Source organism: Apodemus sylvaticus, chromosome 20, assembly GCF_947179515.1.
Source record: "Apodemus sylvaticus chromosome 20, mApoSyl1.1, whole genome shotgun sequence".
Classification (NCBI taxonomy): Eukaryota; Metazoa; Chordata; class Mammalia; order Rodentia; family Muridae; genus Apodemus; species Apodemus sylvaticus.
The window spans coordinates 48,646,007-48,670,861 of NC_067491.1; the positions used below are offsets into that span (position 1 = coordinate 48,646,007).

Consider the following 24,855-nt stretch of genomic DNA (forward strand, 5'->3'; position numbering starts at 1 on the left):
GGGAACAGATGAGGTGCATATTTTACATACCAGAGCAGCCCTGGCCTCCAGGATCTCCTAGGTCCCTCAGTCCCTATCTGGCAAACCTGCCCTAAACTCGCCCAGGGGCTGGGCTGCCCTTCCCCTAGAGGCTCTTTGCTATAAAACCCAGGGAGGAACCCTGTCTATAAATAAATAAATAAATAAATAAATAAAATCTTTTAAAACATTGCAAAGCAGAGGAGTATCTAGTGTCATGGACTTTAAAGGCTAGCGTTTATCCATCTCCAAACTAGAGAACAGTTTTTTCTTTTTTTCTTTTTTTTTTTTTTTTTTTTTGGATTTGGTTTTTTGACGAGACAGGGTTTCTCTGTATAGCCCTGGCTGTCCTGGAACTCACTCTGTAGACCAGGCTGGCCTCGAACTCAGAAATCCACCTGCCTCTGCCTCCCAGAGGCGGAGATTTAGGGAAAAACCCTAATCTTAGGTTTTTCCAATCACAGGAATTGACAAGAAAGACAATTTTCGTGTTGTTTTGGGTAAGGCACAGTTTTTATTATTTATCATCATTATTATTATCATTTTAGGTTTTTTTTTTTTTTTTTTTTTTTTTTACGGCAGAGTTTCTCTTGAGTGTCTTGGTTGTCCTGGAACTCGCTCTATAAGCCAAGGCCAACCTGCCTGCCTGTCTCCCAAATGCAGGAACGCCCAGCCAAGACACGTAGTTTTTTGGGGTTTTTGGTTTGTTTTTTGTTTTGATTTTTTGGTTTTTTTTTCGAAACAGGGTTTCTCTGTGTAGCCCTGGCTGTCCTGGAACTCACTATGTAGACCAGGCTGGCCTCGAACTCAGAGATCCGCCTGCCTCTGCCTCTCAAGTGCTGGGATTAAAGGCGTGAGCCACTACTGCCCGACTTGGTTTGTTTTTATTTTAATTTAATTAACTTTACGTCCCGATGACAGACCCCGTCCCTACTCTCCAACCAGTCCCAGCCTTACAAATCCTGCCCCTTCTCTTCTCCTCAGAGAAGGGGGAGCACCCCTTGGGGACTACCCCACCCTGGCGCATCTAGTCTCAGCAGGCCCTAGTACTTATTCCCCCTCCCCAGTCCGCGCTGGATCACTGGGGCAAGGATCAGAGACCTAGACAGCCCGATCCATGTTAGGGGACTCACAAGAACACCAAGCTGCGCATTTGCTACGAATGTGTCGGGGGTCTAGGTCCAGCTCCCGCAGGCTCCCCGGTTGGCAGCCCAGGCTCTCTGAGCCCCAAGACAGCTTTTAATCCGCACAAAATCTGGGGTGAGAGACACTGGATCTGCCACCAAGTATAACCCGTCCACCTAAACATCCCGGAGGCCATCCATCACGCGTCACCCACGCCCACACGGAGACTTAAGAACCCACAAAAGCTGACGTCAGCCGAGCGATCCCCGATCCACGTTTCCCGAAAGGCTAAGCGGCGGTCGGGGCGCCCCGAAAAGAAGCCGCCATTGGCCTGGCTGGCGTCACGTGACCGCGACCTGGCCTCCTCGGAAGGGGGACGGAAGTGCGCTGGGGACTCGCCGCGGTGATGTAGCAGCGTGGGAGGGGCCCAGGCCAGCACCGTCCGTCCACCGGCTCGCCCCCCGATCCCGTGGCGAGTCCGCACGCCGAGCGGCAGAGCGGGCGCCCGTGGGCTCCGCAGGAGTAGCCGCACCCTCCCCGGCGACGCCGCCATGGACGCGGAGGCGGCGCGCAGGTAAGGCGGGCGCTCGCCGCTGGGGTCGGTCGGGGGGCCGCGGCCCGCACAAAGGCCGGCCTGCGCGTGCGCGGTGGGGACCTCCCCGACCCCCCCCCTCCTCCTCCCTCCCCCTCCTCCCCCGGTCCGCAGTCCTCAGCCTCGGGTACCCGCGAGCTTTAAAAGGTGGTGGGTGTGTGCACGGCCGCAGCCTCCGCCCGAGGTTCTTCTTCACCCTCCGCCACCCTGAGCTGTAAAGGCCGAGCGGGTGCCCTGTGGATGCACGCGCTTGCAGCGGGGTCCTCCGCATCCTCGCGGGGTAGACACTATTGCTGTGGAGTGTGTATAACACGCTAAGAAGGCGATCTTTAGATGTCTTTAATTCTGGGATAGCCTTTAAAATTGTCGCTTAGTGGTACTGGGGACGGGCCTGCCAAAGTACAGGTTTATAGATTTAGACTCTTGGCAGGAAAGCTAACTAAGAGAAACAAGACAAGGTCTTAGCAGGTAAACGGAACTTATTTAGGTATTAGGCCTGGCAAGACAAGAGATTTCGTCTTTAGCCCGCCGCCCTGTTTGGCGGCTGTATTATTGTGCATCTTTGAGCAGATTGACGGGGGCTGATGGCAGCCCGTGGGAGTGAAATCAAAGCCTAGTTCACCACTCAAAGATTCAAGGGACACTGCAGAAGGGTCTCTACTCGGGGGACAGGTAGCTCTAGCTTCAAGTCTGTTCAACAGTTGACCAACGGCAGGGTGTCAGGCCTGCTGAAAGTGGGAAATGCCCCAGCCCAACTCTCAGAGGGGTTTGTAGACCCCATAGATTGAACTGGAGTCTACATAAAGAAATGCTGAATGGGTGTAATAATGAATCATTAGCAAAAAGAGGCATGGTCTTGGATGTGTGTGTGTGTGTGTGTGTGTGTGTGTGTGTATGTGTGTGTGGTCTGTCTCCCTGTCTGTCTGTCTCTCACCTAAGACTGAATAGTGTGTGTGTGTGACCTTGATGTCATACTACTGAAATGATGTTAAAATGAACCTGGATGATGATGATGATTATTTGGGAGGGTGTGGTTGGGGATTGAGCCCAGGGCCTCCAGTGCACTAAGGAAGCACCTTACCACCGAGTCATGTCTCTCGGCCATCTTGCTCTGTTGCCTTGGTTACCCTTGACTACCCTTGGCTTCGCTCTGTAGCTCGGGTGTATCTTAAATTCATGTGCCTCATGCCCCAGCCTCCCAGATGGCTGGGGTTATGGGTCCTTCCTGCCAGGCCTGGCATGAACTGGAAATTCTAATTAGTCCTGAAGTCTTTGTACACTCTGCACGTAGGAGCTAACGCCCTGGTAAGTGTGCATTCTCCGTGTAGCACCGTCAGCAGCAGATGTGTATATGTGGTGTTTCTTCACGGCCCACATTACCAGCTCCCTGGGTGTGGGTTGCAGTAAATACTATTTGTGGGATTCTACCCCCACCTTAGGTCGTTTAGTTCCTAAATACAAGACTCAAAACTCTTGAGATAATCATAAGCTAGAAAGCACTAGAGCTGGGCAGACACCAGCCCTCTGTGCTGGTTTGTCTGCCTCTGTGTCAGCTGCCCCGAGGTCTGACATGCCTGTGGGTTGTTCCTTCTCTGCAGGCCAACACTCGGGGCCTTGTGCTTGGGGTCCGTGCTACCCCATGGGGATTTCTTCTTTCTCTTCTCTCTGGTGGGACCTCCTAAGCCCTGGAACCTTTGCTCCGCCTACTCTTCTGCACACCCCTGGCTGGAGGCATCTTTATTAACTAATCAGGATTGGGTGGGGGCAAGGTTTACACAGCAAAAGCTGATATGGGAGGGGAGGGGGACAACTAGATCTTAGATTCCAGTATCTAGCATTTGAATAGATAGCTGAGCCAGCCCAGCCCCCTGGGAGTGTTCAGCCCACTAGCACTGGTCATTGTGGATAATTCAGTAGGATGTACACTTGTACAAGTGAGGTGATCAAAGGTGTTTTGAAAACGGCCCCCTAGACCCTTAAAATAGTGTAAAATAACTTAAAATTAGAGAAGTTTCTTAGTGTTTCTAGAGAAAACTTTAAAGATTTAAAACACAGATCAGAATCATGTTAGCTAGACTTTTACTTTGTTTTGTTTTTTAGCTTTGAGACAGTCTTGCTTCAAACTCACATTCATCCTCCTTCCCCTGCTTCCATGCTAGGACAATAGCATACAAGACTTACTGGCATACAATGTGGCGACTTTCCATAGCCCTCCTAATCAGCTGTGTGTGTGTTGAGAGACCAGTTCTGGGCATGGGAAGTCGGTAGGAGTGGGTAGGATGGGTCTCAGAGAGAAGACAGCAGCAGCCTGCAAAGGAACCAAGCAGTGTGGAGCACGTGAGACTGACAGAGATGGGAAGAGGAGCACAGGGCACTTCTGGGCAGCTCAGGAGCCGTTACGTTTCACAGAGATGGCAGGTCTGGGGCCTGTGGAGTTTATTGCCACCTTGGAATCACCTAGACATGGAATCAACTTGACTTGGAATCACCTAGTAGACACACCTCTAAGGATCTGTCCTTAGAGTGTTTCCAGAGAGGTTTCACTGAGGAGCCCTGCCCTGAATGTGGTGGTCCTGTCAGTGGTCAGTAGTCTGCCCCGCTGACTGGCCTCTCCTGAATACAGCTGGGGTGCTGGACTGGACTGCCCAAGAGAGTGTCAGGATGAGTCAGAGGGAGCAAGTTTGGGAAGCCTTGGGTGGTGTGAGGGATGGTAAGCACAGGTGATTATTTCTTATTTTACCTCTAACGTTTTTTACGTGTGTGTGTGTGTGTGTGTGTGTGTGTGTGTGTGTTGGTATGTGCCACAGCGGGAGTATGAAGGTCACAGAAGAATTTTCTTGAGTTAGTTTTCCTCTTCCACCTTATGGGTTTCAGATCAGGCTCAGGTCACCAGGCTTGGGGACAAGCACCTTTACCTGATGGACCATGTCACTGTCCCAGGCGTAGAGGGAATGGAGGAGGGGTGACGTGCTTAGTTTAAAAGAATAGTACTTACCTAACACAGTGTCTCAAGGGGAAAGTCCACAGGTGTTATCAGTGGCTATATATAAATTTGTTGTCTTTCTCCTGTTTTGCTTAAGGGAATATAGGTTTAAAGACTTAAGTGAATAAAGCTACTACTTCCCACTGCTGTGAAGAGACACCATGACCAACTCTTATAAAGGGAAACATTTAATTAGGGGCTTTGCTCACAGTTTCAGAGTTAGTCCATCAGCATCGCGGTAGCGAACTGACAGCCTGGCGCTAGAGCAGTAGCTGAGAGCTTTACATCCTGATCTGAGGACAGCAGGCAGAGGGGGCCGGGGCTGGGGCAGACTTTGAAACCTCAGAGTCCACCCCCCAGTGTCACACTTCCTCCTACAAAGCCACCTCCTAATCCTTCCCAAACAGTTCAAGTAGGAACTGAGCTTGCAGATATTTGAGCCTGCGTGGGCCGTTCTCAGTCACACAACTCTTGCTTTATTTGTTTTCCTCTTAAAGGATTCCCCTTGTCAGTTAATCATAAGTGACTGCATATGGTGTGATATTTAGATCTAGGGACATGAGAGCAGTATATGGGACAGGTTAAACTCAGGGCCACAGTCAGCATGCCCTGATAAGCTTAGTTTATAAGATTTTGTTTGTTTGTTTGTTTATTTGTTTTTTAAGATTTTATTTAGGATGTGAGTACACTGTAGCTGTCTTCAGACACACCAGAAGAGGGCATTAGAACCCATTACAGATGGCTGTGAGCCAGCCACCATGTGGTTGCTGGGTGTATTAGTTTGGGTTCTCTAGAGTCATAGAATGTACAGGTAGTCTCTATATAGTTAGGGAATTTGTCGATGACTTACAGTCTATAGTCCAACTCCCCAAAAATGGGCAGCAGCAGCTGTGGATGGAAGTCCAAGGATCTAGCAGTTGCTCAGTCCCACGAGGCAAGCAGGCAAGGAAGAGTGAGTAAATCTTCCTTCTTCCAATGTCCTTATATATCTCCAGCAGAGGGTGTAGCCCAGATTAAAGGCTGTAGGTCTCCAGCAGAGGGTGTGGCCCAGATTAAAGGTGTGTGCCTCCATGCCTTAAATATCCCAGATGATCTTAAACTTGGAGATCTCCTTGTCTTAATCTTCTGGAATTCATAGCCACTATGCTTCAAGATCTCCACGCCACGATCCAGGTCAGAAACTTCTATCTCTGAGCCTCCAGATTAGGATTATAGGTGAGCCTTCCAATTCTAGATTGTCTTCATTCCAGATATAGTCAAATTGACAGCCAGGAATAGCCACTACACTGGGAATTGAACTCAGGACCTCTGGAAGAGCAGTCAGTGCTCTTAACCACTGAGACTCTAATTTGAAGTTTTTAGTATCCTAATTTGTCTGCCTTTAGAAAGATGGGCAGTTTCTATAGGGAATTGTGAGGGTTTTTCTGAGATGTGCTAACAATTCTGACTCTCAACCAGACTCTGGCATGAAAGCCCTCCCCTTCTCGGGTCCTGTAATTTCCCTGTTTACCTTTCTCTGGGCTGGGATGCAGACTCCGCAGAGGGGAAGGAGAGAGCCCGCTAAGCACGGCATTCCTCTTTCTCTGGACTGAGCGCACTGCTGTACCAGTGCAGGTCTCAGCAGACTTAGCACTGCTTGTTATAAAGGCTGCTAACTCTAATTCTCCATCATCACAGTGGGGGAGGGGAAGCTGGACATGGGGGTGAGACTCAGTCCTCCCTGTTGCTGTCTGTCTCCTGGAGACTTAGCATTCAGGAATACTGCAGAATTCTAGCCCGGGAAGGCAGGTGTGTGTTTGTGCGTGCGTGGGAGCAAGCAACATATTTTTTAAATCTTTTGAGCATGGGGCTGGAAAGATGGTTCAACAGTCAAGAGCACTGCCTGTTCTTACAGAGGACATGAGTTCCCCATCACCCACAGGTTTGCTCCCGACTGCCTGTAACTCGTTACGGGGCCCTGACTTCCCTTGCCCGTCTCCACAGATCCTGCATGCGTGTCATGCACATAAACACATGCGGACAAGCATAGCTACACACAAATCAAAATATTTATGTAGTGGCTGTTTCTGGCTGTCAACTTGACTATATTTGGAATGAACTACAATCTAGAATTGGAAGGCTCACCTATGATCCTAATCTGGAGGCTCAGAGATAGAAGTTTCTGACCTGGATCTTGGCATGGAGATCTTGAAGCATAGTGGCTATGAATTTCAGAAGATTAAGACAAGGAGATCTGGGCTGGAGAGGTGGCTCAGAGGTTAAGAGCACTGACCGCTCTTCCAAAGGTCCTGAGTTCAATTCCCAGCAACCACATGGTGGCTAACAACCATCCCAAATGAGATCTAACACCCTCTTCTGGAGTTTATGAACATAGACAGCTACAGTGTACTTACATATAATAAATAAATAAATAAATAAATCTTTAAAAAAAAAAAAAAGACAAGGAGATCTCCGAGTTCAAGATCATCAGGGATTAAAGGCATGGAGGCACATGCCTGTAATCTGGGCTACACCCTCTGCTGGAGACCTACAGCCTTTAATCTGGGCCATACCCTCTGCTAGAGATATATAAGGACATTGGAAGAAGGAAGATTTACTCACTCTTCCTTGCCTACTTGCCTCTTGGGACTGAGCAACTGCTAGATCCTTGAACTTCCATCCACAGCTGCTGCTGCCCATTTTTGGGGAGTTGGACTATAGACTGTAAGTCATTGACAAATTCCCTAACTATATAGAGACTATCCATAAGTTCTGTGACTCTAGAGAACCCAAATTAATACAATTTATTTATTTTATGTGAGTACACTGTAGCTGAGCCATCTCTCCAGCATGAATTTATACTTTTTGTTTTGTTTTGTTTTGTTTTGTTTTGTTTTGTTTTGAGACAGGGTTTCTCTGTGTAGCCCTGGCTGTCCTGGAACTCACTCTGTAGACCAGGCTGGCCTCAACTCAGAAATCCGCCTGCCTCTGCCTCCCAAGTGCTGGGATTAAAGGCGCCCAGCTCCAGAGACCAATATTTAAAGAAATAAAAGTTTGGGAGTGGAGAGAAGGCTTGACAGACAGATGCAAAGCCTGGGTTTGATTCCTGGCACCCACTTGGAGGCTCACAACTGTTTGTAAGTCCAGGTGTAGAGGTCCTGGTGCCCTCTTCTGAACTCTACAGACACTGTATGTGCATGCTGCATATATATGCAGACAATTAATTAATTAATTAATTAATCTTACACATTTAATTAATCTTTCAAATTATCGTTCTTTTGGGGTGTTGTTTGTTTTTGAAGAAATACAACTTCAAAGGAAGAGTTAATATTTCTCCTCACTGGGATTGGCCCCTGTCGTCTCTGAGCAAGCGGCATCCTAAGCTAGCCTCTCAGTCTCTTATCCTGTATCCCGTGCTAGGGAATTGAAGGTGATTGAAGAATTGAAGAGGGAACTCCAGGCAGTACTGTGCAGTAGCCCTTTCCAGGGCCTCTGATAGCTCAGGATTCAGAGCAGGGGCAGAGGAGCCATGTAAACATGCAGAGTATTTCTCGTCCGTTTCATCATGCGTGCTCATGGGCGGGAAGTCTCAAGGCACCTGTGGCTGTTAGTATAGTGTCCTTGAATGGGCTAAACAGGGAAAGGCGTTCCTCTCTGGGGAATGAGCACAGCAAGGTAGTGCGGGACGATCTGTTGTGTGCCATTTAAGATTATCTAGGACGTCCTTTAGTTTATGTATACTTGGCTTTCGTGTTTGTTTTTTTGTTTTGTTTTGTTTTGTTTTCTCAAGCCAGGGTTTCTCTGTGTAGCTCTGGCTGTTCTGGAACTTGCTCTGTAGACCAAGCTGGCCTGAACTCAGAGATTTCACCTACCTGAGTGCTGGGATTAAAGGGTGTACTGCCACTGGTCAGCAGTTTATGTTACCTTTTGACTTGGCCATTTTACTGAGATAATTCTTTGTTTGTTTTGGATTTTGGTTTTTTTTGGAGACAGGGTTTCTCTGTATAGCCCTGGCTGTCCTGGAACTCAGTCCGTAGACCAGGCTGGCCTCGAACTCGGAAATCCCGCCTGCCTCTGCCTCCCAGAGTGCTGGGATTACAGGCGTGCGCCACCACCGCCCGGCCTGAGATAACTCTTACTATAGAAGTAGCTTGTTTGAACTTTGCTTTTTTATTTATGTGTGTTTGAGTGTATAGGAGAGTGGGTGTACCATCTATGCTCAAGTGCACACAGAGTCCAGAAGAGTATGTCCAGACCCCAGGAACAAGAGTTACAAGGGATTAAGAGCTGCTTGTTGTGGTTACTGGCAACTGAACCTGTACCCTCGGAGGGCAGCGAGTGCTCTGAGCTACTGCGCCATCTCTCCTGCTCTGACCTCTGCTTTCGGGGTTCTTCTTTCTCTATCACACACACACACACACACACACACACACACAGAGAGAGAGAGAGAGAGAGAGAGAGAGAGAGAGAGAGAGCGCTGCTAAACAGAGTAGAGTGTCTTGCTACAGGAAGTATGACATCTCTCTCCAAGAAGTAAATTCCTTCCTACTTTACTTCTGAATGCGAATGCGAATACATTTAGTGCCATCATTTGATGCAGATCCCACTGTAGTGTATCCTGCTGTAGTATCCCACTATAGAATATCCTGCTGTCGGGTACACTGCTGTCGGGTACACTGCTGTCGGGTACACTGCTGTCGGGTACACTGCTGTCGGGTACACTGCTGTCGGGTACACTGTGTCAGGGTCTCTCTGTAGCTGGGCTGGAATTAGAGGTGTGCATCACCATGCCAGCAAGGCCTGCATGCTTTTCTTTTAAATAGAGTTTAAATCATGCTCAGAAGAGAGGTTGGGGAATTTTGTTTGTTTTATAGGTTGAACAGATATTTACAAAATAATCCATTTCTACTGTCTACAAAGTAGAAAGCAACAGCTAAAACAAAGGGCTAACAATAACAAAAAAGCTAATCTAATGAATATACTTTAAAAAAAATCACACAAAGAACCAAAGGAAAACATAAGTTATACTGTTCCGATGGGGAAATTTTTGTGCCAAGATGGGGAATAGTGTTTGTGGGATATATTTTGTATTTATGATTTTTAAATTCATATGAATTAATAGTCCTCCAAGCCTGTCAGCTTGAAAGTTGCTGTGATCTCATTTCAGAGAAAGTACAGGCAAACTGTGTTGGTGGCATATCTGGCCACGGAACAGTAAGAGTTAACGTGTGTGTGTGTGTGTGTGTGTGTGTGTGTGTACTTGGTAAAGTCAGGAAAGTATTCGCAGAGAAGAATAGACCTTCCTTCTCTCCTGTTACCTGAATAATGACTAGTCTCTGGCTGTGAGTGATGTGAGCTTAGGACTCTGAGGATTCTTTGGTTATTTAAACTTTGGCTGTGGTAGCTTAACTTGGACCTAATTGCTCTTTCAGCTATTCTCTGGAGCAAGTTCAAGCTTCGTATCCTTTTCCATTGCAACAAATGATGGCAGAAGTTCCTAACGTGGCCATCATGATTGGACAGCAGGTACCAGGAGAAGTTCCTAACGCGGCAGCCGTGACTGCACAGCAGATGCCCGCAGACCCTCCCGCCCAGGAACCTGTACCAGGTAGTTCCTTCACAGTCTGCCTTGAAAGCTTCCGTCTCCAGCAGAGCAATTAGTGAACACATGCTGGGCACCTGCACAGGAAGTGCAGCAGTGGGCACAGGGTGAGCGACCAGAGACCTCACGCACTGGCATTCAGCTTGGCCCAGGCGCTCAGAGGCAGCAGAGCAGTGGCACAGGAGCTCCAACAGTCACCCTAGGGACAACAGAGGAGGGCTGTGGCAGCTGAGAAACAGTTGAGGCATGGCCCCAAACACCCAAGGGATGGCGAATCACTGGATTGTGGAGCAGAGGAGATGGTAGACATGGAGCAGATAAGAGTCAGGCTAGTGACCCCTAAGGAGTGCGCACTGCTGTTCCCAAGGCGATGGGCAGCTGCTGAGAGAGTGGGAGCCAAGGGGTGACTCGATGGATGGGCGGGCATTAGAGTCAGTCCGGAGGGTATAAGTGGGACGATATGAGACCAGAGAGGTGGAGAAGGAGTTGGGAAGTACTCAAAAGTGTGGTGCCTTGGCTACAGTGGATGTATTTCGTTAAAAAAAAAAAAAAGAAGATTTATTTATTTTATGTATATGAGTACACTGTAGCTGTCTTCAGACAAACCAGGAAAAGGGCATCGGATCCCATTACAGATGGTTGTGAGCCACCCTGTAGTTGCTAGGAATTGAACTCAGGACCTTTGGAAGAGCAGCCAGTGTTCTTAACCACTGAGCCATCTCTCTAGCCCGCTGTATTTCACATAGATGCTGAGAGAAGGAGAAACTGAAAAGTACCCGTTGTTGTCCCTGTCCCTCACATTATTATAATGACGAACTTGATACTGAGTAACATTTTTTCAAAAGTCTTGTGTGTGTGTGTGTGTGTGTTCTGTTAATTTTTTATGTGTATTGGTGTTTTATTTGCAAGCCTGTGAACCACTTGCATGTCTGATACCTTCTGAGACCAGAAGACAGTGTGGGACCCCTTGGAACTGGAGTCACAGAAGGTTGTGAGCAGCCGAGGGTTGCCAGGGATCAAAAGAGGCCCTCTGAGAGAGCAGCCAGTGCCCTTAACCACGGAGCCATGTCTCCAGCCCTGAGAGGGGGTTTTGTGCACAGTTGGTGAACCTTTCTGAAGGTTCAGGGGCGTGGCCTCCCCATCAGCTCAGCTCTGAGAAAGGTCTCCTGGCAGATGGTACCACAGGGACAAAGGTTTATGTGAGAGAGAATCACATCACCAGACCGGAAGCCACAGAGACAGGGCGCCATTATGTAGCCGCCTGTGGCCACATGTGAACTGGATACCTGGAAGAGAATTCTGGGGATAAACGGGAAGGGGACGAAAGAGAAATGAGTCAAGACGACAGTTGCCCATAGAGACTGACTTTACTATTATTTAGCCAATATATATAGTCTTTAGAAAACCACCCTGCCCCCCAAATGGCCGAGAATTCCTTGGATCTTCTTCTCAGCGGGTTGCCTGCTTCTAGTCACGCAGGTTTTCTGCTGGTCTCCAGGTGAGACTGCCCTGAGGCAGCCTTGATTGTTAAGGTGAAAGCGGCTGTAAAGCTGATACTGCCTTCTAAGGGCACTCCCCCAGTTCCTAAGGCCCCCTACGTGCCTCCACCTCTTAACAGTTCTCCATCTCCCGACAAAACGATCTAAGCATCAAACATAGGACTCTGGCGGACAGGCTCAAGCATTATCCAACGCAGTCATAGATGTCTGACACGCAGTTGGTTGGACGAAGTGTCACAAACTGAGATAAAGAATTGGAAGAGAAGCCACATAGATCGAGGTGTTTGGGTAGCAGTAGCAGCATTTATATGAGGGATGTGCTCGTAGTTGCCTTCTGATTCCAGGACCACACCTACCTTACTGGCTGGGGCTTTCTCCTGCCTCTTCTCCTGTGTTTGCAGACACGGAGAACTAGGGATCTCCAGCTGCTAGTCTATGGTGGTGGAGCCCTGGTAAGGAGTGATTGAAGCCACCTTCCAGGCGTGGTTGGGAAAATACATAGTAGAATGGGGCCAGAGCAAGTGGAAGACGTTCAGAGAGTCGAAGATGAGGGAACACAGGCTTCCCATTGAATAGCTGAGTCTTTCTCAGCAAGAGTGCTGTGTGCCTCAGGAGACACTACCATTGTCAAGAGACACTTTGGACTGTCCGGACGGACATTGTTGGGTAGAAATGGTGGGTGGTATTCCACACACACTGTAATGTGCAGAGTATCATTCAGCCTTCATGTCAGTCCACGGAGGTCCTGAGAACACCGCTCTGCTCTTACTGTTGACCAATGCCGCCAGCCCGAGAGAGCTTGTCTTCAGCACTTTTAAGTCACATTGAATGTGTCTGTGCCGCATGACTTCTGAAACAAGCCCTAAGCTGCCTATGTGTCTACTAGTAGGAAGTGAGTTAAAAAACCTTTCCCTTTGAGGACAAGATCGTAGTATTAATCAAGGTGATTCATGAAATTCTTACCTGCCTCCTGAAGGCTATATTAAAGATTTAGACCACCTTGTCTGGCCTTGTTCAAAGATGTGTTTACTTAGCGATATAGGTACTTAGAATACCTATAAAGTAGTATATAGATCCCTGGGAAAACCAAGAACCCAAGTGATCTTGTATAGAAGATCAGTCTGTGGCCATCAAATGTGCCTCGGTGGGAGAGGGACAGGAGGGGAAGCGCAGAGGAGATGGAAATTCAAGGACGTACTTGGGATCAGGTAAACATGGGTGTTCATAGGGTGACTGCTGTGGAATCACCTGCAGTTCCTATGTTTTCTGCCACCACATTCTGGGAATTGCTGTTTCAGAAGCTCCAAAGAGAAGGAAAAGGAAAATCAAAGCAGCAGAGCCCCAGGAACCCGTGGAGCCCAAAAAACCTGCTGCGACCAAGAAATCCGGCAAGTCCGCAAAATCAAAAGAAAAGCAAGAGAAAATCACAGACGCCTTTAAAGTGAAGAGGAAAGTGGACCGATTCAACGGCGTCTCTGAAGCGGAGCTGCTGACCAAGACTCTGCCTGACATTTTGACCTTCAATCTGGATATTGTGATTGTAAGAATTTTTGTCCTTGCTTAACAATAGATAGCACCAGAGGAGTAGCTTTACTTAACAGTGGTTCTTACAGATAGCATTCTTCTGAAAAGAAGGGTTTTGTTTGTTTTGGGGTTGTTAGAGACAGGGTTTCTCTCTGTAGCCTTTGGCTGTTCTGAAACTCACTTTCTAGACCAGGCTGGACTCGAACTCAGAGGTCTGACTGCCTCTGCCTTCCAAGTGCTGGGATTAAAGGCTGCACCACTACTGCCTGGCTATTTTCTTTTTCTTTCTTTCTGTTGTTGTTTTGGTGTTGGTTTTTTTCTTTTTCTCTTTCTTTCTTTCTTTCTTTCTTTCTTTCTTTCTTTCTTTCTTTCTTTTTTTGTACAGAACTTTCTTTTTTTTCTTCTTTTCTTTTCTTTTTTTTTTAAGATGTATTTATTATATGTAAGTACACTGTAGCTGTCTTTAGACACCCCATAAGACCTCACTACAGATGGTTGTGAACCACCATGTAGTTCCTGGGATTTGAACTCAGGACCTCTGGAAGAGCAGTCGGTGCTCTTAACCACTGAGTCATCTCTCCAGCCCCTATTTTCTTTTTTTGTTGTTGTTGTTTTCAAGACAGGGTTTTTCTGTATAGCCCTGTCTGTCCTGGTACTCACTCTGTAGACCAGGCTGGCCTCGAACTCAGAAATCTGCCTGCCTCTGCCTCCCAAGTGCTGGGATTAAAGGCATGCGCCATCACCGCCCAGTGAGAACTTTATTTTCTTAAAGAAGAAACAAAATAATTTAGTATAATGCATAGTGTAGGGGGTGTGGCAGTAACAGAACAGCCTGCCTTTTATATTTTTTCCATATGAAACAGTGGAATATTTGTTTGAGTTGGGTTTTTGTTTTTTGTTTTTTTTTTTTTTGGTCTGAGTTTTTAAGCCCTGTGTTAAAGGTGAAAGTGTTTAATTACTTTGTTTTCTAGATCGGCATTAACCCGGGATTAATGGCTGCTTACAAAGGCCATCACTACCCTGGGCCTGGAAATCACTTCTGTAAGTACCTACTTTTCAAAGTCACTTTGAGTGAGGTATTTTTGTTAGTAGGATTAATGGGCTGCCTTTAGCATGACAAGAATTATATGAATAAGCTACACACGTTGTATGTTTCCCTGAGTGTGGACATGAAGGTGGAGGTTGTGGTTTATCACTGCACCTTTGCCTTACTGGAGAGTAGAAGGCGTGACTGAGTACTTCCTGGAGGTTTCATGTTGCTGGGGATCAGAGCCAGGGCTCCGATCGTGCTGCGCCTGTGTTCTACAACTGGACTAACCTCTGCTCGCTCTCTGCTCGAATGTTTCAAGATTTTATTTAGCCGGGCGTGGTGGCGCACGCCTGTAATCCCAGCACTCTGGGAGGCAGAGGCAGGCGGATTTCTGAGTTCGAGGCTAGCCTGGTCTACAGAGTGAGTTCCAGGACAGCCAGGGCTACACAGAGAAACCCTGTCTCGAAAAACCAAAAAGATTTTATTTACTTATTGTTGTTTTTTCTTTTCTTTCTTCTTTTTTGGGGTGGGTGTGTTTTGAGACGAGAGTCTCTCTATGTAGTCTGAGCTATTCAGGAACTCCTCTGGAGGCCAGGCTGGCTTGAACTTACAGATGCCTGCCTGCCTTTGCCTCCCAAGTGCTGGGATTAAAGGCATGCAGTACCACCTGGCTTTGATTATTTTTGAGTGATAGTGTGTGAGTGAGTGAGGTGTGTGTGTGTGTGTGTGTGTGTGTGTGTGTATACTCCAAAGATATAGTAACAATAATACTGAGCTGTGACAGTGTAGACAAAAGTATTGATGTTCCCAGATTTTTGGTCAGTGTTATTTTCTTGGAGAGTTAAAAAGTATTGATTGTGGAGCTGGAGAGTGGCTCAGAGGTTAATAGCACTGGCTGCTCTTCCAGAGCAGAGTACCCAGGTTTGATGCCCCACACCCACATGGTGGCTCACAACTATCTGAAGCTACCGTTCTAGAGGACCTGGTTCCCTCTTTTGTTAGCAACCCCACACATACACAACACCCTAGACTAAACGCCCTGGGTTTGTTGGGTTTGTTTCTTATTTTTTTTCCGTCAGTGTGACACAAGCTCAGAGTACTTTGGCAAGAGGGCAACTCAACCAAGAAAGTGCCACCCACCACAGTACTGGTCCCTGGGGTATTTACTTGATTAACGGTCGCTGTGGGTGATCACACCCTGGGCAGGTGGCTGAGTTGTATGAGATTATAAAGCAGGCTGAGCAGGCCAGTAAGGAGCAGCCTCCACGGCCTCTGCATCACTTCCTGCCTCCGGGTTCCTGCCTTGAGTTCCCGCCCTGACTTCTTTCTGTGACAGAGTGTGACCTGAAAGATGTAAGTTGAAATAAACCCATTCCTGCCCAGATTGCATTTAGTCATGGTCTTTATCACACCGGAAAGTGAGACACACCCATACACATAACATAGCTGAAAAAGTTCCTTAAAAGAAATTCATTAATTGTTGGGAATCGGTTCTGTATAAAATGCCTTGTTCTGAGACATTCTCTAAAGACAGTTTCTCTAAGAGGAGAGAGCAGCAAAGGCTCATTCTTTGATAGACAGCTTTAAAGTGGGCACCGCTGCTGCGTTGCTCTGCCCTTGCAAGCTGCTCATACGGATTCTTGCCACTGCCTGCTGTAGCCGTGTATGCCCTCAGACAGTACTGCTTGTCTGAGAGTAGATTCCAGATGTTTAGGCTAAGCAATAATGTAGTTTTGAAACTAGCAACATAGCATCCCCATTATTTTAAAATTCGGAGACAGTGTCTTAGTTTCCTCTACCCTCAAGGGGTTTGAGTTTAGTCTGTGGGGAGTCTTAAGGGCGAAGTGGTGACGTTATCAATTATTAGCTAAGAACACAGTCTGAAGCTGTGTGTGCAAAGAAGGTAATAGTTTCTTGTAGGAAAATTATGATTAAAATCAGAAATTAGCATGGTATCCAATTTGCTGTCGTCGTTTAATATGGCGTTTGATTTAAGTTACTGATTTTTAAGCATATTTTAAGTCTTTTATTTCCCTGCAGTTCTAGCAACCTGATGTAAGCTACTTGATGAGTTTTTTGATAAAAGTTTTACACGTCCCGTGGAAGTGACAGAGACCTCTTTTCGCAGGGAAATGTCTGTTCATGTCAGGGCTGAGTGAGGTGCAGCTGAACCACATGGATGACCACACCCTACCCGGGAAGTACGGCATCGGATTCACCAACATGGTGGAGCGGACGACGCCAGGCAGCAAGGACCTGTCGAGGTAGCTATTGAGCATGAGGTGACGGTGCGGCAGCGCCTCGTGCCCACTTAGGAATCTTGTACAGAGCTGATTCAAACCAAGGTCCCAAACTGAGAGGTGCCCAAAGGCAGCACGCTGCCAACACTGCTCTGTTTCAGTTCCTCACTGCCTCTTATTTCAATTCCAGTAAAGAATTTCGGGAAGGAGGGCGCATCCTAGTGCAGAAACTGCAGAAATATCAGCCACGAATAGCGGTGTTTAATGGAAAATGTAAGAATTACTTTTACATTTTTTTGTCTTTTCTCTAAGCTGATGGCGAGGGCAGTGTTAAATGTGTTTGTGTTTTATTTTAGGTATTTATGAAATTTTCAGTAAAGAAGTTTTTGGAGTAAAGGTTAAGAACTTGGAATTTGGGCTTCAACCACACAAGATCCCAGACACAGAAACTGTAAGTCTCCCAAGTGCATCTGTAAGCTACCCAGGGCTTCTGGCTGACTGTCCTTCCCGTTCATCTGAGACCTTGTCATTTTTGCCCTAAGAGAATCCACCTGTTTTGTAGTGTTAACTGCCGGCTTAGACTTTCAGATGTAGTTAGAGTTTAATTTAATAAGTATGTCAGCTAAATGTCAGAGGAGCTGGCATATACTACATTCAGAATATCATCGCTGGTTACTTGCAAATTCAGACACATATGTATACAATCCTCGCTGGTAAAGTTAACTACTTCATTTGTTGGATTTGGGTTTTTTTTGTTGTTGTTTTTGTTTTTTGTTTTGTTTTGTTTTGTTTTGTTTTCCCTTTCCAAGACACGGTTTCTCTGTATAGCCCTGGCTGTCCTGGAACTCACTCTGTAGACCAGGCTGGCCTCGAACTCAGAAATCCGCCTGTCTCTGCCTCCCAGAGTGCTGGGATTACAGGCGTGCGCCACCACTGCCCAGCTAACTACTTCATTTGTACATTTAACCCTAGCATAATTTTATTGCTGAACATGCTGGACAAACAGCCAGCCAGCCTTATTTATTTTTATGCTTATGGATGTTTGGCTTAATGTATATAGACATATGTCTATATACAACCACTTGGTCTATGGAGGCCAGAGAGGGTATCTGATTTTGTGGGACTGGGGTTACAGACAGTTGTGAGCCACTGTGTGGGTATTGAACCCTGGGTCTTCTGCAAGAGCAGCCAGAGTTCTTATTATTAAGTTACTGTCTAGCCCTATATAGTGATTTTTCAAACTCTTGTCCACAGAGTATTTGCAAACATTTGTTTCTGATTTTGTTTACTTTTATTTATTTATTTTTGTAAAGTATAGCGGTTTTTTTTTTTTTGTCTTTTTTTGTGCTGGAGATCAAACATGCATGTTAGGCAATATTCTACCACTTCAGCTTTTTATATATTTTGTGTGTGTGTGTGTGTGTGTGTGTGTGTGTGTGTGTGTATTGCGGATTGAACATAGGGTTTCCTCACATGCAAGGCAAGTGCTTTAGCACTGCTACCTACTTCCCTCATCAAGGGAGGCAAGAGCAAGAATGTGGGAGCAGCCATTGCAGCAGAAATTGTGGGAGAACATTCCTTCTCATCTGTTCAACTGTCTTCTAAAACAGCCCTGGGCCTGGAGAGACGGCTTAGTGCTTACAGCTCTGGCTGTTCTTTCAGAGGAGCTGGGTTCAATTCCCAGCCAACCACATGGCAGCTCACTCGTGAGTCACTCCAGTGACTCAAACAGACAAGCTTATCAGACTGAGGGTGGCAGTACTCACATCACAGTCCTGGGCTCTCGCATATTAGCAGTTATGGAGGTGTCCAGTGAGGCAGCAGTGTGGCTCAGTAGGTTAGGACATTTTCTGCCAAGCTTGACAACCAGAATTCATCCCCAGACCCATCTTGTGAAAGGAGAGAACTGACTCCCACAAGTTAGCCTCCTCCTTCCACTGGTACACATATCACATGCCCCGCCCCTAAAACTAACTAACCTAACTAACTAAGAAGGTGTCTCACAGACAAGGCTGCAGGCTAGTTAGATCTGGGTGAGTCTTCAGTTGAAGTTCCTTCTTCACAGATGAGTCACGATCTGGGTCAGTTGGTAGCCAAGAAGTAACTATGGCAACAGCGGCAGGTCTCTAGGCAGCCGGCATCTGTCTCCCACAGTGCACTCCACAAAGCTATTGATGTTGCTAGGGACTTAGCTGGAAGTGACTACAGTCTACTTTCTTCTTTTTATTCTCTTATTTGTGTGTGGGGGAGAGGGAGAGAGAGAGAGGCAGGCAGGGGTCTCACTGTCCTCAAACATACCGAGATCCATCTGCCTCTGCCTTCTGAGTGCTAGGATTAAAGCTGTGTGCCATCACCCGCAGCCAGTCTATTCTGGATCATTTTAGATGGAAGAATATCTTGAACATGTGCTACTATAAAACATGTTAACATACCCACACATCTGCATTAATCAGGAGTTTCTAAAAATTCTATAATCAAGGCAAAATAATTATCATATATGAAGAGGACATCTCAAAGCAAAATAATTTTCATATTTGAAAGAAAAAAACAACTTAAAAATTGCCATAAATATAGTAGTTTATTTCCACACTTATATGTGGAGAACAAGGAATGACTTCTGCCGGGTTTTTTTTTTTTTTTTTTTTTTTTGGGGGGGGGGGTTATCGAGACAGGGTTTCTCTGTGTAGCCCTGGCTGTCCTGGAACTCACTCTGTAGACCACGCTGGCCTCGAACTCAGAAATCCCGCCTGTCTTTGCCTCCCAGAGTGCTGGGATTTGCCTCCCAGGCGTGCGCCACCACCACCCCCCCCCCGGCAACTTCTGCCCTTTTAAGGACAGTCTGTCGCCAATCAACATGATAACCGCAAGCGTCTATTGCGGTCACCATTCACTTCTGGGGTTTCATCTAACTTTTAGGGGACATTTCTAAACTAATTAGGCACAAGGTTTTGCCCATAGTTGATGATAAAAGAACTCAAAGCAAACTACCCTTGGAGATCTTAAAACGCAGCTTCTTTGATTGATTTCACATATAAGTATCAAGTTATTAAGCCCAATAAAGTTCAGCTTTTCTACGCACACTGAGGAGATCCGGTCAAGTGCTAACATCTCTGACCCTTGTTGGTCGCAGCTTTGCTACGTCATGCCGTCCTCCAGCGCCAGGTGCGCTCAGTTTCCCCGAGCCCAGGACAAAGTGCATTACTACATTAAGCTGAAGGACTTGAGAGATCAGCTCAAAGGCATCGAGCGCAACACGGACGTCCAGGAAGTGCAGTACACGTTTGATTTACAGCTCGCACAAGGTTTGTACCGTTCCCCTCCCGCCTTGGCTTCTTGTGTGTACAGGACAGAAGAAAGTAGCAGACTTAAAGCAGGAAGAAAGAAACTTGCACTGTAGCTAGATGCTGTGCTAACGGGCCTTAGTGTCTGTGCATAGGTCCCTATACTGTGGTTTTCCCAATACTCTGAGTCCAAGGAGTGTCTCTCCGCCTAAAATAGAGTGAATGGATTTTTCCAGTTTTCACAAGCTAATTTAGTGTTTGCTACAAAGAACTCTAAGGGCGATAGCAATGGGGCGAGAGGCAGTGATGGGGAGCACTTGTTGCTCTTGAAGAAGACCAGGGTTCGGTTCCCACAACCCACTTCAGGCAGTTTACAGACACCTGTAATTCCAGTTCCGGGGCATCCATTGTCCTCTGGCCTCCTGGGAGCCTGCGTACACGCAAACTCAAGTAACCTCACACATATAAATAAAAAATAACACATCTTAAGAAGAGAAATAACAATAGCAAATCATGATTCAGCACTGCATGGCTTTTCTACAACGTCAGTTTCCACCCTCTGTCTGTTACTCTCCCCACAGAGGACGCCAAGAAGATGGCTGTGAAAGAAGAAAAGTATGACCCAGGCTACGAGGCGGCGTACGGCGGCGCCTACAGTGAAAACCCGTGTCTTGGTGACCCCTGTGGCTTTGCTTCAAATGGGCTAAGTAGGTTTCCCTCCGGATCCGTCCTTCGAGAGGGCTGGGCCGATGGGAACAACAGAAAGAGAAGATTTAGATCACTAACATGAAAATGTAATTAGATACTAAACTGTCTCACCCATGAGCTTAAGTTGGCCTGTAAACCACCCAACAGGCGTGTCCCTCCATGAGTGGGAAATGGTCTGTTGGTCCCTGATCTGAAAAGCTGGTAATAATTTATCATTGTTTTTAAAGCTTGCTCAGTATTTTAATGATTCTTTAATGCACTTTAAAAATCTCTTCAGTAGATCAGTTTAAACTTAACAGTGAATGAAGATTTTTTTTTCCCTTCCCAGCAGCCAACAGTGTGGAGCCGAGAGGAGAAGTCAATCCCAGCGCTGGCGGAGGCGACCTTCCCAACGGGCAGTGGATGGCGCAGTCGCTCGCGGAGCAGCTACCTGCCTTTAATAACTGCGGGACACGAGAGCAGGAAGAAGGAAGCCGTGCTCAGTGAGGAGGCTGCCTCTCAGCTCTGGCGCAGTGCTGCAGTTTTAATGCAGATGTCAGGACACAGAACCTCAGTTTGCTAACTGAAGAGTTTTAGTATTAATTGTCCTTTACGCTAGTGGTGTAATTATATATGGAGCAGTTATATGGTAGAGTCAACTGTATGAATCTGTGTAGTTTGGAAAGAAAAAATAGGGTGTTTTGTACTTGAGTTTTGTATTTGAATTAGCCATCATTCCAGCTTTTTATATACTATACTTCATTTATGAAGAAATTGGTTTTGAGGAGTCACTTCACTCTGTAATTTTAAAAATATTTATAGCTGATTCTTCACTGTGCCCTTATCCCTTTAAATGCCTGAGAAGGGCATGCTAGTGAGAACCAAGCTGGTGAAAGGCCGAGGTGCCAGTCTCTGTAGGAAGCTGACTCACCCTCCGTGGGTGGAAGCTGTCGGTGAACTCAGAACCCCTGGGTTGCAGTCACGCGCAGACCCCTTGCTGTCCCCGTGCTGTAAGTGGCAATTGCTTGGTAATAGAAAGCTGATGGGGCCTGAGCCCTGCTGCTGGCCTCTGCCTCTTGTGTGTCAATCCTCTCAGAGGCAGGGACAGATTCCCGAGAACGCAGTGGAGCTTGGACAGTTTGCCACGTGTCTGTTTGACTGAATTCCCCGTCAGTGTTCATCACTGTTCTCCTTTTGTCTCTGATGTGGAAAGTGCTAAAAAATGAGCTTTCCAGTGAGCAGTGGGATGCTGCCAGTGTTTGATAATCCTCTTTAAACTGGTGCTGTGTACATGGGATGTACTAATTCAGAACTTCTCTTGCTAGGTAAAGCTAATCATCTGTCAATGATTTAAAACTTGTCACTGCTATCGATTACTGTGGACTAAGTGAACCTCATGAAGAAGATGATTGGGATTTGTACCTTTGTGGCTGCTTATGTATTTCCCATGGTGCTACAGACAGCCCTCTGGGGCTGCTGGGTATGGAACGTGGGTATTCAGAGAGCCTAGCGCGTTCACTCCTGACCACTCCCGGGTCCTCTAACTGGATGCATACCCCTGGAGCATGCTGGTTTTGCAGTATGAGATGTCCATGAGGGTTTTGTATTTCATAGAGGTTATGTAGCCTAGTCTATGAATAGTGAGAGAAGCAGTTTCTTGGTAGGAATTTTAACATGCCTTTACTGTGGCAGTGGTGGGCTTTATTTTCCTTGGGTCTGGGTCAGGCAGTGCACACCTCCTGTGATTTGGAGGGCACACTGCACTGCTGTTTACATGAGCATTTCTGCGGGTGCTTTGAGTGCCTTGCATCAGGGATTAGGATCAATTGAATTATTTTTTTCATGGGACTATGTAAAGCACGTAGTATCGCCTTGGTATGTAACTATTGTAGCTCTACCCTGGAGAAATACCTTTAAATTATGACTGGAGAGCGGCCGTGAGGACCCTCTGAGTACGTCCTGGTGCTTTTCCTTGAACCTGGTAAGTGAGTAGTGAGTGCTGGTGCACCCTGGACATGACAGGGTGCCTTGTTTTCATTAAATAATACTGAGATTTTAAACATGCGGAGTCTGAGCGTTTTTACAATAAACACTAGGAATGGCTATACTTAATACACAGGCTTTTCTCTAGCAGGATTTAGTGGTATTCTTCCCCATTGCAAACTTGAGGAAGATTTCCTCTATTACATTTAGCATGTATACATGATGAAAATCACAGAGGCTTGAATGGTTTATTTTTTACAGATACTACATTTTTTAATTTATAATTTTATAAAAGACAAAACTGGAAACCTGTTTTCAAAAAGAAAAAAACCTGCAGCCAGGCTTGGTGGCGCAGCAGGGTGTGGTGGCCCAGGCCTTCAGTTCTAGTGCTCAGGAGGCAGAGGCATACAGATCTCTATGAGTTTGAAATTGATATAGTGAGTTCCACGTTATCCAGGGATATAGAGAGAGACCCTATCTTTTTGTTTCTTTCTCTGTGTGTAGCCCTGGCTGTCCTGGAACTCAATGTGTAGACCAGGCTGTCCGTGAACTCACAGAGATCTGTCTGCCTCCAGAGTGCTGGGATTAAAGGCATGTGTCGCCACCACCTGGCTAACTTGTTTATATTATTTTAAAAACATGAGTGGATATTTTGCCTGCAATATATCTGTACATCACATGTGTGCCCAGTGCCTGTGAAGGCCAGAAGAGAGTGTAGGATCCTCTGGAACTGTATTTACAGATATCTGAACTGCCATGTGGGTGCTGGGACTCAAGCCTGGGTCCTCTGGAAGAGCAGTCACTCTCTTAAACACTCTCCAGCCAGGGAGAGCCCATCTTAAAAGTAAAACAGAAGAACTGCTCCAAAAATAGCTAACTAAGAAATTAGAGATTTTGAAAATTTTCAGATAGAGTTGTCATTCAGGTCGAGACTTGGTATATAGTGAGACCCTGTCTCAAAACACCAAAAGAAAGGAATGAGTAGGGGATACTCACAATGATCATTTGAACTTCAAGAAGTCAAATCTGTCTGTGTGGGCCACGGTTCAACTTGTACACTGTAGTTTTCGTCTCTTGCATTGTAGATCAGAAGTGGTGCTCGTAGTGAGGATACAAAGGTTCCATTTTTAGCCAGGGTGTATTTTAACTGTTGGAGTGTTTCATCTGTTGTGATGCAGTTTAAAGATCCCTGCCGGGTCCGGAACAAACCAGCTTTCCCATAAGTCATTGTGAACACTTGGGAAGTCCCAGGGTTTATGTCTCCCATTCCAGTGGAGTAGTTTAGCGTCCCGCAGAAAGTGCTCGGAATATCTTGCGTCAGGGTTCCAGCCTTCAGTGTGTGCAGAGGTAAATAACAGGCTTGTTAGTGAACACGGTCTTATGAGAAACCTTGGGTACAAGCTATGGGAAAAGTTTCCGGTTAGCAGGAGCCACGCCTCCCATGAGCCCCCTTGGTGTAACACCAGTCTGCAAAGTGATAGACGGACTTAAGCCAAAGGTTATAATAGTGAAGAGACCTTACTACTGCTATCCCTCTGAGTGTTCTACAGTGCTTCTAGAAGGCCACACAAATATAACTTATATAAAAAGTTTCATATCCTCTGCTGTTGCTTTTTTTCATAACTGAAGCTCCATTTAGTAGAGGGAAAAATGGTCAGCCAGGATCATGTCCTTGCGCTACATGTCAGTAACAGCAGAATCTGGCTTTTGTCCCTCTGTAGCAGCTGCAGACTTATAAGGTGTCGTAAGTCACCTTAGCCTGTGGTTACAGGTGCCAGCTCCAGCCAGCCTCCCCAAAGGAGCACACGTCTGAGAGGAGGCACTGTGTCCTGAGAAGTCAGCTTCACCTCAGCTCCAGGACAGTGTGGAACGACTTTATTTTATAGATGATAAAAGGCTCTCTGTTTTGACCCGGACTTAATATGCCTTGGTGTTATTGTTGCTTTCCACATAAAAGACAAAACCAGATCACTTTTCAAACTACTGCTGTATAGACTGACAGACTAACTTTACATTTCTTGCCTGATTTCAAACCTTAACGAGAAAAACCTAACTCTTTTCCTTGCACGTCCATGGTTAGTAATTCTCTAGGTATGAGTCTGAGTCTGCTCCAGGGTGTGTCCTTCCCCCTTTTTCGTTTTGCACACACGTGTCTTTACTACCCATGTGTGTGTTATGGAAAGCCAAAGTTGACATCAGGTTTCTTTAATTTCTCTCCAATACTGAAGCAATGGTCTCTCACTTAAACCCAGAGCTTACCAGTGTGGCCGGTCTAGCCAGCCAGCTTACCCAGAGTACCCCGTTGTAGCTAC

At 46.5% G+C, this 24,855-nt stretch overlaps 2 protein-coding genes across 3 annotated transcripts in view; one reads left to right on the plus strand and one right to left on the minus strand.

The window, feature by feature from the left end:
* Positions 1-1,500: 1,500 nt before the first annotated feature.
* Tdg (thymine DNA glycosylase) lies at positions 1,501-22,620 on the plus strand. 2 transcript variants are annotated; one of them, XM_052165278.1, is made up of 10 exons: positions 1,501-1,717; positions 10,130-10,305; positions 13,097-13,338; positions 14,294-14,363; positions 16,481-16,616; positions 16,783-16,865; positions 16,949-17,043; positions 19,723-19,894; positions 20,455-20,580; positions 20,910-22,620. In XM_052165278.1, the coding sequence occupies exons 1-10, from the start codon at positions 1,695-1,697 to the stop codon at positions 21,065-21,067; spliced, it is 1,281 nt and encodes a 426-aa protein (XP_052021238.1). In that variant the 5' UTR covers positions 1,501-1,694; the 3' UTR covers positions 21,068-22,620. The 2 variants fall into 2 exon arrangements, with proteins under 2 accessions (XP_052021238.1, XP_052021239.1); XM_052165279.1 differs by having other exon boundaries at positions 20,913-22,620.
* The window catches only part of Glt8d2 (glycosyltransferase 8 domain containing 2), a 42,523-nt gene continuing 39,387 nt past the window's right edge, over positions 21,720-24,855 (minus strand). Inside the window, exon 10 of the mRNA XM_052165280.1 lies at positions 21,720-23,873. Coding sequence (XP_052021240.1) covers positions 23,704-23,873 — 170 coding nt within the window. The 3' untranslated portion in view covers positions 21,720-23,703. The remainder of the gene's footprint in view (positions 23,874-24,855) is intronic.

Coding starts and splice junctions, on each gene's coding strand:
- Tdg (XM_052165278.1), top strand. CDS start 1,695: ATGGACGCGGAGGCGGCGCGCAG. Junction 13,339..14,293: donor TCAATCTGGATATTGTGATT/GTAAGAATTTTT, acceptor TTTGTTTTCTAG/ATCGGCATTAACCCGGGATT. Junction 17,044..19,722: donor AGATCCCAGACACAGAAACT/GTAAGTCTCCCA, acceptor TGTTGGTCGCAG/CTTTGCTACGTCATGCCGTC.